General features: G+C 34.7%; 2 protein-coding genes across 45 annotated transcripts in view; both read left to right on the top strand.

The window, feature by feature from the left end:
- Positions 1–707: 707 nt before the first annotated feature.
- LOC126692083 (serine/threonine-protein kinase D6PKL1-like) lies at positions 708–6,678 on the top strand. The gene is made up of 3 exons (XM_050387545.1): positions 708–975; positions 2,002–3,987; positions 5,572–6,678. The coding sequence occupies exons 2-3, from the start codon at positions 2,234–2,236 to the stop codon at positions 6,428–6,430; spliced, it is 2,613 nt and encodes an 870-aa protein (XP_050243502.1). The 5' UTR covers positions 708–975; positions 2,002–2,233; the 3' UTR covers positions 6,431–6,678.
- Positions 6,679–8,994: 2,316 nt separating this feature from the next.
- LOC126692078 (BTB/POZ domain-containing protein FBL11) overlaps positions 8,995–16,730 on the top strand; it is a 29,169-nt gene continuing 21,433 nt past the window's right edge. For 16 of the 44 annotated variants that reach the window (XM_050387502.1, XM_050387504.1, XM_050387526.1 and 13 more), the window contains exons 1-8: positions 8,998–9,390; positions 9,544–9,594; positions 11,552–11,672; positions 12,331–12,472; positions 12,602–12,651; positions 13,909–13,997; positions 14,082–14,187; positions 15,314–15,607. In XM_050387502.1, the coding sequence (XP_050243459.1) occupies positions 9,185–9,390; positions 9,544–9,594; positions 11,552–11,672; positions 12,331–12,472; positions 12,602–12,651; positions 13,909–13,997; positions 14,082–14,187; positions 15,314–15,607 (1,059 nt within the window). In that variant the 5' untranslated portion in view covers positions 8,998–9,184. Of the gene's footprint in view, positions 9,391–9,543; positions 9,595–11,551; positions 11,673–12,330; positions 12,473–12,579; positions 12,652–13,512; positions 13,675–13,908; positions 13,998–14,081; positions 14,188–15,313; positions 15,608–16,730 lie in introns of those variants that run through there. The other 28 variants (XM_050387535.1, XM_050387513.1, XM_050387512.1 and 25 more) reach the window with 11 other exon arrangements.

The following is a 16,730-nucleotide window of genomic DNA, read 5'->3' as shown; positions in this document are numbered from 1 at the left end:
TGCTTTATTACAATGATTTTTCTTTTATTTAATTTTTTTTATTATGAAAAATATAACTTTACAATTCTCAATTAGATCTAGAATATCCTCCCATCAATTTTTTTTAATGACAAGTATCCTCTCATTGATTTCACTTAGGATCTCGATTTTAACAACCATTATCCTAAACATTTTTATATGATTTCTTAAGGGAGGGACTAGGGAGAGTTTAAGGAAAGCAATTAAATTTTACAATAATTATGTAATCCACAAATCCAGTGATATCTAAAGAAAAAATAGATATTACTAGATCTACAATAAGTTTATCCTATGCGTATGTTTTTATTTTTTTAATGATATCTTGTGTGTATGTTTTATATGTTCGTTTCAATTTTATTTATTTTTTACTTTATTTGGTTTGTTTTAACATTTTAAATTTTCTAAATACAATTCACTTTATAACCCATTGAAAAAAAATTATTATATAATTTTATAAACGGATGCATAAATATTTAAATAAAAAAATATTTTTAATATCTTACTAATTATAGTATATTCTTTGCCTTTCTATTTTCATAAATTTTTTTTTTATTTTTTATTATGGATTCAAAAATAAGGATAGATACATGTGTACAATGTACATACATGTACCTATTTGCTTTCCTGTTTGGTTTTTTCAGTTCTATAAATTTTTTCGTATTTCCCTCTTCCTCGATTCTCCCCCGACAGCATAAACGTGGGTCCCTTTAATCTTCAAAATAATCAGAGCCAGTATGGGAAAGAAAAGAAAAACACACTGTGCCAAATCGTACTAGCTCTCTCTCTCCTCTCTCTCTCTCTCTCTCTCTCCTGCCGCTTCTTCAAGCCCCACCAGTACCACACCCACCACCACCTCTAGGGTTTTCCATAGCCTAAACTTCGATTCATTCCTCAGCTTTTATGACAGTATCTCACTCAATGTGTAAAAAAAGAACACCACCCCACCTCTTGTTTCAGGTACTTTTCCCTCTCTCTACGGTCCTCATTTCACTTTTTAGACACATATATTATAAATATATGTTTATGTTTCAGATTTTGGTTCCTTCAAACTTTACTCATCTGGGTTTTTCTTTATTTCCATTTATGTTTAGTTTAGTGTTTTTTTTTTTTGTTTTTTTGTATTTTGTTTTCATGATTTGGTTGAAGTAATATTGATGATTTGTTTTTTGGGTTCATTTTGATTTGCTTTAGTTTGTTAAATCAGTGATGTGTTTAAGCTTGACTGCCAGAAATTGAAAATTACAACTGGGTTATGCCTCACTTTGTTTCTGATCCATTAATTTGAACAAGTAAATCAATATCTAAGTATATGAAAATGTAAAGCTGTTTTTGCTACAAATGGGTCTACAACTGGGCTTTTTTAGCTGGGCGCATTCAAAATTACAACTAGGTTTTGTTTCTGATCCATTTATTTGGACAAATAATTGAATATCTGAGTATATAAAAATGTAAAACAGTTCTTAGTATAAATGGGTCTACAACTGGGTTTTTTACTTGGCAAATTGTATTTAGATTTGTGATTTTTTTGGGAGCTAGCTCTACGACGTATTGACATTTAAATTGTGAACAGGACAGACTAAACATTGTAATTAGTATATTCTTGATCTGTAACACCAAAGTTGAATTTTTGTCTAACATTTTTGGTAAAAGACAAAGTTTTGGATGCCGTCCCCTTAGATTAAAGTGCCTAAAATAATTTATTATGTTAAGGTTACTGTAATTTTTATGAGGTGAGGTGACTTTCATGTGTCATCAGATAATTGATTGGATATTGTAGTGCTGCAGTGTTGTGCTTCCAAATCTAGAACCAACTACTTAAAAAGATCTCATTAAAGGCATTTTGTTGTTGATTAGTGGTTTATGCCACCAGTGATTGCAATTTCTGTCGTAGATATGAACAAAATGTACCTTTGCCTTTTATTTCAATTTATCTGATTGACTTTTGGTCAGCTGATGTTATCCAAACTTTGGTTGTCATTTCAGGGTTTAGATGTCATAATATGGAGCCAGTGAAAGAAGTGTAAAAACTATACAAATTGTGAACTTCTCTGATCTACAAACAGTCTAAAAATTACCTGTTCTGTTCTTTTTTCCATGAATTTCCTGTGTCTGAAGTGCTTCTTTAGAGACCTTTAAGGATAAATGTTGCAGGACTGAATTCCATCTTACTGTTTTTGGCATTACATTCAAGTAGCTTTAGTAGAGTAACCCTGTAATGGGTTCGTTTTCTGGTACTTGTGAAATTGTTGAAGCAAGTGAGGAGCTGAATCTAGGTGGTCAACATTCTAGGTCATATAATGACAAAGATCGGAAATTTCCTATGCTCAGACTTGGACGTAAGGATTCCATAGAAGGTGATATTAATCAACTTTTTGAGGCAATTAGTCTTAAACCTTTGTCCAAGGACTTGCGTCTTTCACAAGATGGAACAAGCCCTTTAAACAAAAGTGCCTTGAAAAGGCCAATTACAGTCGGTATGTCTAATTCACCAAGATTTGGGAATTCAGAACCTGTATCGCTGAAACAGGCATTAAGGGAGCTATGCATTTCCAAGGCATCAGAAATGGCTGCTATGAAACGGTTATCAAAGTCAACTGGTTCTCCAGGAGTCTCAGAAGCTGGAAGGATAAAGACATTGTACAATGCAGTTGTGGTTGAAGCTAGTGAATCTGGCCTATCCTTAGCTGAAGGTAAACGGAGTCTGGTCAAAATATCACTGGTGCCAGAAGAAAGCAAATCAAATTCTTTTGGGAAGATGCCTGAGCATTGTCAAATGCCCAACATGAAGTCACCAAGTCAAAGTTCTCATTCCTCTCCTCGATTTACTGCTGCAAAAACACAAAATAATGCTGGTAATATACAAAATGAGATTGTTTCTACATCAAGGATAGTTGGGGATCATACACCAAAGGTAGAGCTTGCACAGAAAGAGAAGCATGCATCTGCACCTTCTCCATCTTCTTCTAGTACTGCTGGCAACATATCAGAGCTGGTTGAAAAAGTTCCTGCCTCAATGAAGTTAGCAAATAAAGCAGCGGCACCTAAGCCTGGGCGGAAAGGCAGGATGCAAGCCGTACCTTCTTCTAGTTCAGTTGTTGGTGGTAGGGCGAGCAAGTTATCCAGGAATACCCCCCGCTCTGTCAAATCAGTTGTTAGGAACAAGACTTCTGTCAAGAAGAAACTAAAGCAGAATTCAAGCTCTGCTGCCTGCACTTCTACTGCATATGACAAAGTTAATAATGACTTGGATTCTAGTAAAGGTCAACTGGTTTGTGAGAGATGCCACTGTACTTTGAAGAATGAAAGTAATGAGTTCAAACAAGATCCTCTAATGTCCCACTCAGCCGGTCCAACCATTGAAGTAAGCCCAAATAATGTCCACTCTGGAGCAAGCAAGCCAGGCATCGCCTCAAACAGCATTAGTAAAAGCAGAGCTGTCGTTATCAAAGCAAAAAAGAACACAAAATCAAAAGAGAAGGGGGAATTTTCCCAAAGTTCAAAAAGTAGTCAAGGTGAGTATAGTAGTAGCACAAGTATCAGTGATGAGAGCAATGTGAGTGGGTCTAGTTGTGGTAACAGGCCTCACATGTCAAAGGATGTGAGGTGGGAAGCCATCCGTCATGCACGAATGCAGCAGGGAGTCCTGGGTTTGAGTCACTTCAATCTTTTAAAGAAGCTTGGTTGTGGTGACATTGGAACTGTATATCTTGCTGAGCTGATTGGTACAAATTGCCTATTTGCTATAAAGGTCATGGACAATGAATTTTTGGCTAGAAGGAATAAGATGCCAAGGGCTCAAACTGAAAGAGAAATATTGAGAATGCTGGATCATCCATTTCTCCCAACGCTATATACCCAATTCACAGCAGATAATTTATCATGCTTAGTTATGGAGTATTGTCCAGGTGGAGATCTTCATGTCCTACGGCAGAAGCAGTTTGGCAGGAGTTTTCCTGAAGCAGCAGCTAGGTAAAATACTTAAATGATGGCCCATTTATATCAATTTTTGCCCCTTTTTACCTAACATTATGCACAATCAAGCACAAAATACAAAACCAGAGATAAAACCTAGAAACAATATTGAACCTAACATATTTGAATTAAGTATGCATAAGACTCTAATTGATGTGTGAATTTCTTGGATTTTTTTTACCATGTTTGTGTTGGATCATGCCTTTTGGAAGTTGAATTTAGTACGTAGGCTTTTATATTTCTTGTTCTTTGTTCGTGTGAAGGTTTTAGTGCTATTTTACATCACTTTAGCTATATATGAGATGTGAACTAGTTTGGTACATAAATTGCACCAGTGTGGATTTTCTAACATTAGAAAGTCCTCGTATATTTAATTTTGAGGTTATCTGAAGTTAATAAGCAAACAGTCGTGCTAGTCATCTAGTTAACTCTAATTGATCTATATAATAATTCATTTTCAATTATCATGTGGTTGTTTCATGCATATTTGTTGATTCAATATGATCAAGTATTTACAAAGAGATACTCTTTGAATGGCTTCTTGTTTTTGTTTTTGTTTGTTTGCTTGTTTTCCAGTGGAGTGCCATTAGGCCTGTGGGCTACACAACAGGAGATAACCTTCTTTCTCAGTTGGGTTTAATCTTATATTTGTTTGACAACAAAAACTTTACTAGTTGGGCTGACTGACACCTACTGAATGACTTGTACTTGCTGCTCCTTGTGCACTTCTCTATATATACATTTATAAAGTCAACCCAGCATGGATACATTTGTGTACTACATCGTAATCCATTATGAAATAATTTAGTTTGAATTGAAACTAAGCTAAGCTAATTTAGATAAAAATTAAAAAGGCAAATATTTCATACCTCCACCTTCATCTGGCAGCCTGTCGCCCTTGTTGCATCTTGCTGACTTGTTTCTGCTTCCATCTTCAGCAAGCAACACCACTGCTGCTGCTCTCAGCTACCAACAGCACCTGCTTGTGTATTGACTTGGTACCTTCTGGTCCATCTATGAAACCACTCCATTTTGCCTTTTCCATCTTAATCATGTAAAAAAAAACTGATCGTACCAATTTTGCCACTACTGTCACCACAAACTGCAGTAAGCATCTTTATCTTATCAATGTCAGCTGTTCGCTGAATTGCCATCATTATCAAAGATATTCACAAATTGTCTCAACGATACCTTGACTTTAAAAAGCTCTAAATCTTATTAACTCTTTTGTATTTTTGAACAAATTAAGTGGGGTATGTTGGAAACAGCAGGAAGTGGTGCAGATGACCTAAGGGTCATTAACTACTAAGTAACTCTTTAGTTTGTGTTAGATCCAAACTTCTGTTCCTTATCCTTAACATCAGTTTGTGTTGTGAACGGGAGCTTTGAAGAGCTCCAGCATTTGGATGTAAATCAAATTGGGCACCTGAACGTGTGTTTTATGTCCTCTGAGCCTACAATCTCAAGTCTTTCTGTACTCTTTTTTATGAACATTGAGATTGGTGCTGGAACTTATCTGATCTTAGCAAAATTAGGCCACTAGTACGTTAAAACTAATTTAAAGTTTTTGTGTGTGTGCAGGTTTTATGTTGCTGAAGTCCTCCTTGCTTTGGAGTACTTGCACATGCTTGGAGTTGTGTACCGGGATTTAAAACCAGAGAACATTCTTGTTAGGGAAGATGGTCACATTATGCTCACAGACTTTGACCTCTCACTCAGATGTACTGTGAGTCCAACTCTCTTGAAATCATCTTCATCTTCATCTACTGCAGATCCTGTAAGGATATCCGGCCCATGTACAGATTCCAGATGTGCTGAACCTTTCTGCATTGAACCATCCTGTCAAGTCCCCTGCTTCAGCCCTAGGTTTCTACCTGCTGCTGCAAAAACAAGGAAGTTAAAAGTTGACCCTGCAGTCAAGGTCAGATCGTTGCCACAGCTTGTGGCTGAGCCCACTGATGCACGATCCAATTCCTTTGTTGGTACCCATGAATATCTGGCTCCTGAGATAATTAAAGGAGAGGGTCACGGAGCTGCAGTTGATTGGTGGACGTTTGGTGTCTTTCTTTATGAGCTTCTATATGGTAGAACACCATTTAAAAGTGGTAATAATAATAATGACGAAACTTTAGCTAATGTAGTGTTGCAGAGTCTCAAATTCCCTGACAGCCCACTCGTCAGTTTCCAGGCAAGAGATCTCATCAGAGGGTTGTTGGTAAAGGAGCCAGAGAATCGGTTAGGATCCATGAAAGGGGCGGCTGAGATTAAGCAGCACCCCTTCTTTGAAGGCCTGAATTGGGCATTGATACGTTGCACCATTCCACCAGAGCTACCTGACCTTTGTGATTTTGGATTTGCAACCCCGGCTTCCCAGGAAACATCAAATAAGTATTTGGAATGTAAAGCTACAGGAGAGCACCTGGAGTTTGAATTGTTTTAGAGAAAGCACTACTTTTGGGAAGAGATGCTCTCTAATTAGGTTAGTTCTTAATTTAGACCTCTCCTCCCCTGTTGTATCTAATATGTAGCCTAAAATGTAAATTTAGTTGAGAATGGTAAAAGCCTGTCATTTATGGTATAGAAAGTTGTAGCTGAGGATTTGATACATGGCTTCATGACTCATGAGATAGCCTGAGTTGCCTTGAGAAATACCACATTTTCAATCCAAGATTACCTCTAAAGATCCTATATGTTGCAATCTTTTTAGTTTATACTTTTGGGGATCAGTGTATATATCAATCCCCCAAAAAAAAAAAAAAAAAAAAAAAAAAAAAAACCCGGGCCATATGGAACTTGCTTTTTTATTTTTTTATTTTTTATTTTTGGGTAAGTGGGGTAAACAGAAACTTGCATGCTTTCAACATTTTATTTTTCCCTATTTTTTTCTTCATAAAGCTCATCATTTTAAACATACTTTTGGATTATTATATCATCTTTTGATTGAACATCCTGTCAGTTTATCTATGGAATGCATCGCCTGTGAATCTGTGATTGAGTAAGCCTAGAGACCAAAAACACACATTAAAAAAATTTGGATCCATTTGCGGAATATATTTGATTTCTAGTTGGCCTATGTATTGAAATCAATTCCTGTGAAAGAATTCAGAAATGTATTTGGTTGTAAATATTTACATATAATACAGCATCTAATTTGATTTTCTTGAGCAGTTCATTTTTTTTGACAAAAAGAAAAACCGATTATTGGATCTCTCTCTCTCTCTCTCTCCCATCTTGGGGTTATTTGTCCAAATCCCTAAAGAGAAGAAGCTGATGGCGAAGTTATTGCCAATAAAAATCAGTCTGTGAATGACCTTTGAATGGATATATACATGAGATAATTACTACTTCGGATTAATACCCCTGTCCTATCCCCACCGCTCTCTTCTACTTCCCGAGCCTATTCACAGACTGGCTTGGTGTTATCAGAGGTAACCTTAGTTACTCATTTCTCTTGTTTGCATGTTTTAAAAACTAAGGAGAGAGAAGGGGTGATCATGAATTGTATATGATCGTCACCTGGGCTATATGGTTTTGTTGGAACAAAACATAGTACTTGCCGACTGGCTTGATGGTGTCAGAGGTAACCTTAGTTACTCATTTCTCTTGTTTGCACGTTTTAAAAATTAAGTTGGGAGATGGGGTGACCTTGAATTGTTTTTGTTCGTCACCTAGGCGATGGTTTTGTTGGAACAAAACATGGGCTAACGAGCCTGGTAATACTCGCGGACTGGCTTGGTGGTGTCAGAGGTAACCTAAGTTACTCATTTATCTTGTTTGCATGTTTTAAAAATTAAGTAAGGAGAAGGGGTGATTGTGAATTGTTTATGATTGTCACCTGGGCTATATGGTTTTGTTGGAACAGAACATGGGCTAATGAGCCTGATAAAATTCCACTGGATAGCATAGTGGGCATCCAACTACCAGGCTGAATATCAACTTGCAAGAGACACAAACAACGTCAGGGCATATAGATAGACAAATCTACTGGAGTGCACCTCCCACGAGCTGGTACAAAGCAAATATTGATGCAGCTCTATTCAAGGAATCAGGGTGGGATGGGTGTGGATTTTAGGGACACCAACGGTTTGGTTTTGGCTGCTCTGTCTGAGGTTGTCAATGATGTTCATGATGGCGGAGACAATTGAAGCTTTGACATTCATAAGAGGTATAAAACTTGCAGCTGAAACGAGTTTCAATGCGATTATAGAAGGTGATTAGCTCCAAATTGTCAAAGCACTCCAAGACCCATCAGGAATTTTTTATCTACTGGGCACTATTATTGAAGATGCAAAAATGTCCGCTAGGGAGTTGAGTAGCTGGTCTTTGGGGCATGTTCATCGGGAAGGGAATAAAGCAGCTCACAATTTGGCATGAAGAGCTCAACCTTTGGGTCCTGAATTTGTATGTGCGGAAGAGACACCTAGTTGTATTGCCGATATCATTCAAAACTGAATATTTGTAATGGCTGTTTTCTGCTATTGCTGATTAATGAAATTATATGATCCATTTCTCAAATAATATATTAAAAAAAAAGTAGGGAGAAGGGGGAATAGTTATCATTCCTTAAAGGTAAAAGTTAAAACTCTTTTGGTAATTTTAAATAAACAAATATAAATTGATACCATAGTGACAAAATTGACAATTTAAACGTTTTTAATATAAGTGGAAGCCCTCCTTCCCCTTTCTCTTTTTATTTTTATACAAACAAGATTATTTGGATCTGACTCCAAAATGGGGACAAAAAGTTTTGAACTCAGATCTCATGGATATTATGAGGTCTTAGAAACCATTAAGCAGGTTCATGCCTTCCTTCTTAATACAAATTTTTATTTATTAGTTTTTGTTTATTTATTTCACATTTTAAAGGTATAATTATATATTTTATTTTAAAAATAAAAAAAATAATAAGACTAATGTAAACGACGCTAAATTTGATGCCGTTGGGCCGAGATATAAGTAACGAGTTAACGGTAGATATATGATGTCGTTGGATAGAGATAAAAGCAACGTTGGGTTTCAAGAAGAAGAAAAATGGAAAGTGGAAAGTACCACACCACACTACACCCACAACGACTCTCTAAATTTTCCTTAACCAAGAAAACCAAACCAACCTCACTGCGCAAATCTCTGAACCTGTAAATTCCAATTCCAATTCCAGTTTTATGTTATGGAATTGTAATCCTTGTTCTCCTCCATGGAATCAAGCTCCGACGATGACTTCGTTATCCTCAAATGCACAAACCCCAACCCGATCGAAGCAGAAGCAGAAGCAGAAGCAGAAGCAGAGGCAGAGTCCAAACACAAAAAAGAGATTCTCATTTCAACCACAGATATCCTAAGCTGGGACTTGCACGCGATCCTCTGTTCCCAAACACTCCAAATTCACGCTAATCGGAAAAGGCCAGTCTCTTCTCCTCTCTACTGTTTGGTTCTCGGGAAAGTGAGAGAAAATTTATAAAAAAAAAAAAAACGAAATAGTCTATTTTCCTTTTCAAGAATTAAATTATAGTTGCTGATTACAGTGTGTTTGATTCCTTCCATGTGTAATCACAGGCTCATTGAACAATCTTCGTATTTTCGAGGCCTCCTCCGTGGCAGCTTTAGGTAATAGCTTTAAATTTTTTTTTTTTTTTTTTTACCGGTTATTACTATTAATAGGCTTGGTAATTTGGTTTAGTCTGATAATTTATTCTATTAATGTATTACTGGCTAAGCCTTTGTTTGTTTGCCGAGAAAATTGAGTATAGAATGGAAAACACAGTTTTCAAACAACTCGTTGTAGTTAATCCTGTTGAGTGCAGAGTTTGGTTCATCATCGTGAACATGAAAGTAATATTTAAGATTTTTTGTGTTCATCATTGTGAACATAAATTAAATAATTATTAAATGAGATGGGTTCAAGTTAGAGTTACACCTTTTTGTAGCCTTTGATTCTTATAAGATCTAATGGTGAGAAAGACACTAATTTTCACATCATTAATATATTAAAATTTAATTACATAACTGCCCCCGAAATTAATGTACATCACTTTATTATTCATTTTTTTACAAAAACTATGCACCTTCTCTCTAATTCATCTCTCCCATGGCTCCACCTTATTACGTTGGCCACAAAACCAGCAAAGGAACAAAACATACTTAACCAAGTTTGTGGAGGTTGTTTTTCTCAAAAACAAAATTTTTTTGGAGGTGGTTTTTAATTCTTAAACGAGTTGGGTTTTTCAAAAAGGGTGGCTCTCAGTAAAACTTGACGGTGGCAGGAAAGGCTTGGTCCTTGGTTAAAAATGATGGTTTTGGTCTAAACCCATTATCACTTTGTAATACATATGTAGCTATCAATTAGAATCATAAAGAACCTTAAAATGTGCGGGGACTGTCACTGTGTGGCAAAATTGATGTCCAAAGTTTACAACAAAGAAGTAATTGTTAGAGATAAAACTTGATGATTTCACCATTTCAGGCATGGTTTGTGTTCATTCATATACATAAAGATATTGGTGAGAAGTTAATAAAGGAGACTCTGTAAATTATTGATCCAGTTTTCTGTGTGTGTACCATCTGCTTCTAAAGGGCAAACAAAATCAATACTTCCTTTTTCAATCTTTAACCATGAAGTCTGAACAGACAATCAATACTTATAACTAGTATTTGTGAGGGTGGGTCTCCATCTGCAACCCAACTGGTTTTACGGTGAAGAGGATGGAGCTGTGGTAGAGGTGATGCCAAAAAGAGAAGGGAAATTGAGAAAATAAAGAATAAAATAATATACATTTATTGTGGAGACAGCTAAGTTATTAATTTCTAGAATATTAATGATAGCAGAAATTACTCTCTTTATCACCATTAGATCTTATAAAAATCAATGGCTACAAAAAGGTGTAACTCTTTTAAAGTTACACCAGGTGTAACTTGAACCTATCTCTTATTAAATATATTTATATTTTCTATATAGTGTTAAGCATTTATTTTTCATATAATATTAAATATATATATCAATTTAAAAGTAATAATGGATAATAAAATGAATTCATGACTATTAAAGGATGATTAGAAATTAGAATACAAACCAAGAATAAGAGTATTTATTAATTTTCAAATGCATTTTACTATTAGAGCATGAATGCTTTATTTGTTTTGTGAAAGGGTATTCGATTCCTCTTGTTTCCGTGTCTAAAAGGATATGGCTTGGACACGCATGTGTTTCCTACGCGTGTCTAGTGTCTGACACGGTTATGGAACCCCAAATGAAGTGTCCATGCTTCATAAGAATAATCTTCTCTTTGAATAAAATTTATTACTTGTCAAAAAGCAAAAATTAAAATTCAAGAAATTATGATTTCGTCTATCTATATGTTTTTTTTGGACAACTGAATGGAGCATAAGATGCAATAAGAGATGTGTCACAGTAATGGAAAGGGAGATTGGTTCTGTTTTTTGGTTTTACTGGGCTTGGTCGAGATAAATGTTATTTGTTGTCCTCTTGTGATCAACGTGTATCTTTAATCTGGAAACTCTTGAACTGAATGTATTTATTCTTTCTCATCACCTAAATCTTCTCCAGTGAATCACGCCTGGATTGCATATCAATTCAGTGGAGCCTGGAAACATTTGTGGATATTCTGAAGTGCATATATGGCTGCCCATTGCATATTACACCGAATAATTTCATTCCTCTTTTTGAGGTAATCATTTACATGGTTTTGATATTTCTACTATTTCACCCTTACAGGTACTACTATTGTTGCTAGTACCCTAATGATGATCTGCAATATGGATCAAGCAATATGTAATATATAGGATTAATATGGAAAGTAAACCTTTTTTGCTTTTGTTCTTTATTAAATTTGATTCTCAAAAGAAGGAATTTTGCTTTTAAAGATATTGTTCAATGTATCTTCCATTATATTGGATTACTCCTACACTCTACTTTTAGTTGAGCAACACATATAAGCCTGTCTATATTGTACCACTTTCCAATGATAAGCAGCATGTCACCTTCATGTTTCTAATGTTCATACCATAGTGATCCTGTTCCAAATAACATTTCACTTAGCCAATTCTCATCCTTGAAAATCTGCTCTGATTGCGTGACCAATACTAAGTGGTAGCATTAACATTTACACGTAGCACGCCTCATTTCTCATTGATTGGAGATTAGTTATTGTAACCCTAACTGAAAATGCTCAAGGTGATGTATGGGATCATTTTCCTTTGCCATGTATTAGCTAAAAACTACAAGCTGTGTTCTTAAAGTTTGAAACCAAGACAGCTATGTATGACTTTCTCAAATCAAACTTAATTATATATTCCTCTTTTAAAACTCTTGTGCTAATCTTCCAGGGTGCACTTTATTTTGGGGTGGAGATGCTTCTCTTGAAGTGTAAAACTTGGTTTTCTGAGGTATCTTCTTCTGAGGGGTCTGCGTCACTGCAATTACAATTGGATGATTTGATTCATATTTGGAAATTTGGTTTAGAGTGTGGTGAGGATCTCTCTGGTTTTTATACTATTAAAAATGATAAAACATGTAAAATCATGCCTCTCATCATTTAATTTTTGAAGTTAACATCATGGTTTTCACTCTAATAGATGGATTTGGAATTCATTGCAGCAAATGATTTTCTTCCGGAATTATGTGCGAGCTTTCTTGCAAGGAACTTTGTAAGTGCAAACCATTCTCTAGCTTTAACCTTTAAGCATCCACCATATATACTCAGATTGTTTCTTTGTTAGAAGTTTTTGCATGATTAGATGGTTTGTTCAGTAATTATTCATGGTAGATTATACTATATGCTCAAATTGTATTTGACTTTCTATGTTTCTTTTTGGTCTAATGCACACGTTGTATAGCATTTCATTTACTTCTTGTATTTGATTTGGTTATGTTTGTGTTTGATATTTTTTTATAAATCTTTTAAGCACTCATTTCCTCATAATCTTTTATATAAAAGAATCCTACTTAAACATTTAGTTTGCACAAGTTTGGTACTGAGTAACAGACACTCCGAAACCCACTGTCCTCTATCTAGCTAGTGCTTTCTGGTATTTGTATAATGCCTTTCAGCAAGCAATATCTTGTGTGGATTTTCATGCTATGATATTGATGATCTTGTTTGTTTGATTTAATTCTCCTTTTTTCTTAACTTTAATTTACACAGAATATAAATATGAAAGTGTAGGTGAAAGAGTAAGTTGACTCAGTTCTTACTGGGTTATTTCTGGGCTGATTGTGCAGCATGCTGCATAATTGAAGCTATACACCCACAGAGGAAACTGATTAACCTAAATATAACACCATGTACAGCTGTCCTGTGTTTAGTTCTAATCATTCATGCAAAGCCCAAAAAAGGAGGGTTTCATTGACGATGGTGAGGAATGAGACAAGGAAGGCTAGAAGGACTGGAGGAAAGCCTAAAAGTATATGGGTCGGGTCAAAGAGAAAGGAAGTTGTTATCAAGGATTTTACAGTGAAGATGGTTTTAGACAGATATAGCTGAATGATGAAGGAAAGAAAAATATCATGAACCAAGGCAGATGTAATCAAAATTCTGATGGAGTTTGCTTCAGTTTGAGAAGAGATATAGTCTCTTGTTAGAGTGCCAAAGAAAATCCACATTAGTCAAATCTGCCAGTCTGCGAAGCTCCCTTGTTGGCTATGTATACCAAATAAGCAGTCAGGGTCAAGTAAATATTTATAAGTGATTATTATTTATTTTTTTGATAAATACATATAAGTGATTATTCACTTGAGCACTCTTCCTTCTGTTGTATGTTTGGCTTAAGCATTGCTTGGTTTCTGGATGGCAATTCAAAAAGTTGTGATAATTTGATTTTACTTTGTGTAAGTAATTTGTTTTTACATTGTTGGAACCTCTTTCTGTTTAATGGAAGCTGATGATGGTGTGTTGTTTTGGGCAGATGTGGGCCATGTCTAGCAAACTTTTTGGAGATGTTCCATACCATTTGTTATTATCTTGCATAGAGCACCCCCATTTGACGGTTGACAGGTGGATCAGTTATTCTCTCAAATAGCTTAATTCAATGTTATATAATCTATTTGGGAATTCTGAAATCTCTCTGATCGTTTACAGTGAAATGCATCTTTCAGATGCACTTTTAGTTTGGGTTGATGCTAATGCCAAACAGTTGGAAAACTTCATCTTAACTAGCAAGGATTGTCACGGCATCTTTAGACAAGTAAGCTTTGATGCTTTAATGTTTAACTTGAGGACAATTAGACTTTTCTAGTGAAAGTTCCCTCTCTTTTAGGAGAGAAGTACAAGATTAGAGTGAAAGAGAATTTTTTTATTTAACTAAACTCAGGTCAAATCCTTCTATTCCATTTCATAATTTATAGGTTAAATTCAATAAATGATGGAGCTATATCTGAGATTGGAAAAGATTCTCCACATGCAAAGTGTGACAAATTTGACATACTGTCTAGTTTGTTACCTTAGTTTTTGGTAGATGGTGGAATGAAAGTGGTCTAATCATAATAGCAAATGATGACCTATTTTATCATTATAAAATAGGACCCTTCGAATGGTGCTCTGAAATTTCCACTTTGATGGTAGCTTAACGTTAGAACTTGGACAATTCTTTGTTTGATCTGCCCTGCATAATAGTGCCCGGAAATAAGATAATCTCTATCGAACCTGCTCCTAGGTTCCGGTAGTTAACAATACAGATTGATATCAGTTGATATGATGGGGTGATCATACATATATTAAAGATTTAAAAAGGGAAGATAAATTAGTTAAAAACCACATATTAAAACCATGAAATGGGAATTTTTTTTTTTATTGACATACAACTTATAGAAAATTATTACATATGCTACTGTTTTGATCTATCACAATCTTTTATGATAGATCGATGTGACCTTTTATGTCTGCCCTGTATTGTCTATATTTTAATTGAAATTAAAATTAAAAAGCCTGTCATCTCACATCTGCCTCTTCACTATAAGAGCTTTTTTGTCAGCTCTCTTATAAATTTTCTTGGCTAGTCTTATACACGTGATTTCATTATGACTCTAATTTTCTTAATCATCCATCTCTTCACTATAAGAGCTTTTTTATCAACTCTCTTATAAATTTTCTTGGCTAGTCTTATACATGTGATTTCAGAATGGTTTTAATTTTCTTAAATCATCTTTTGGAATTATACTTTTTATTTTTATTTTTTTATTTATGAAATCAGAATGGCCAGAATTAAGTTAGGATGAATCTGTCTATTTCTTGTCTGGAAATTAGCATTTTTATAATATTTTAGTAATTGTGATATTCTTGCTTTATACTTATTCATTGTTCTTGTTGAAAAGATCCGCGTTAGCCTTTTGCCATTGTGGTTTGCTGCAGGTATGCTCAATTTTCTGGATGTTTTTCTTAAAGCACTGGAAGATATTTACTCATATTCTTCATCAAATTCATTAATGATACAAGTTGATTGGTTTCATAATTCAGGGAAAAGAAGGTCTTGCCATTTCTCTGAGCTTTCTAAGGAGAGTGTTGATTCAATTTTTAAACTAATGAGTGTTCCACCCATAAATTCCATGAATGGCTTAGGAGACAGTGACTTGCACAATCTCAGGGTTCGGCTGACAGAATATTCTAAGGTATTCTCTATACTAACTCTATAAGTGCTCTTTGAGCTTATGCAATGAGCTTTATGGGATTTGGTTGGCTTCTTATGTCAGTTGGGTTGAAAAATATAAGCTAGTAGGACAAAATAGAAATAAATCTTTGATTGATTTTCTGATAAATAAGGCCAGTTACACATGGATAAGCTTTATCTTCTGAACTCAACTTCTTGAGAAAAGGTAGTGGTGGAAGTGAGGTCATTTTAATTTACCCTTTTCACTTCTGGTTATCATTCTTTAATTTGGGTACAACAGATTATCAAGGGGTGTTTGGATAAAAGTATTAAAGGGGTATTTTAGATATTTTATTTACACAGGAAAGTGAGACTTTATTCTTTTGATACATGATATTCTTAAAGTCAGATCCTTTTTTTTTTCTTGACAAATTGAGATTATTTTAAAAAAATCGCCTTCTGTACAAGATGCTACTAAAATTTGGATTAGAATTGGATTGTTATCATATGCAGTTTGTTTGGTGGGGAGTTAAAATTTAACATGGTGTTTGACTAAGAAATTGAAGATTTATATGTAGATGGAAGTCAAAGTGGTTGTGATAGCTTTTCCCTTTTTTTTAGGTTGGTGGGGAGTTACAATTTAACATGGTGGGTGTTATCATATGCAGTTTCTTTTTTTTTTTTGGGTAAATTTTGCTGAAAAAATTATATTTTTTTAGTTACTGGAGATGTATAGTATAGAAACTGAACTATATTGAATTTTATCATTTGTCCTTTAATGATTTTAATAATTCTTTAACGTATACCATAATCGCTAATATATATATCTTAACCAAAAAATATATATATATATATATTTGCTTTTTTTAAAATTATTATTATTACTTATTTTTTTATGGAAAGTTGGATCTTATGATCCTTGATCTGATCTATGAATCCCCTCCATCGATCATACGTAGGATTCTGATTTTAACAACCTTGGGTGTCTTTCCCCCACAATACATCCCCATGTACTCGGGTTGGCTACATTTTTAATAATATTTTACATTACCTATCAAAAAAAAACCTTGGGTGTCTCTAGAATGGAGGAATTCTTTATTTATGTGTATCAAATTTATGAAGGAAGTCATGTGGTTGAGTTTGCA

This window comes from Quercus robur, chromosome 7 (assembly GCF_932294415.1).
Source record: "Quercus robur chromosome 7, dhQueRobu3.1, whole genome shotgun sequence".
NCBI lineage: Eukaryota > Viridiplantae > Streptophyta > Magnoliopsida > Fagales > Fagaceae > Quercus > Quercus robur.
The sequence above is the reverse complement of the archived record's forward strand: the minus strand, read 5'-3'. Positions and strand labels throughout refer to the sequence as shown.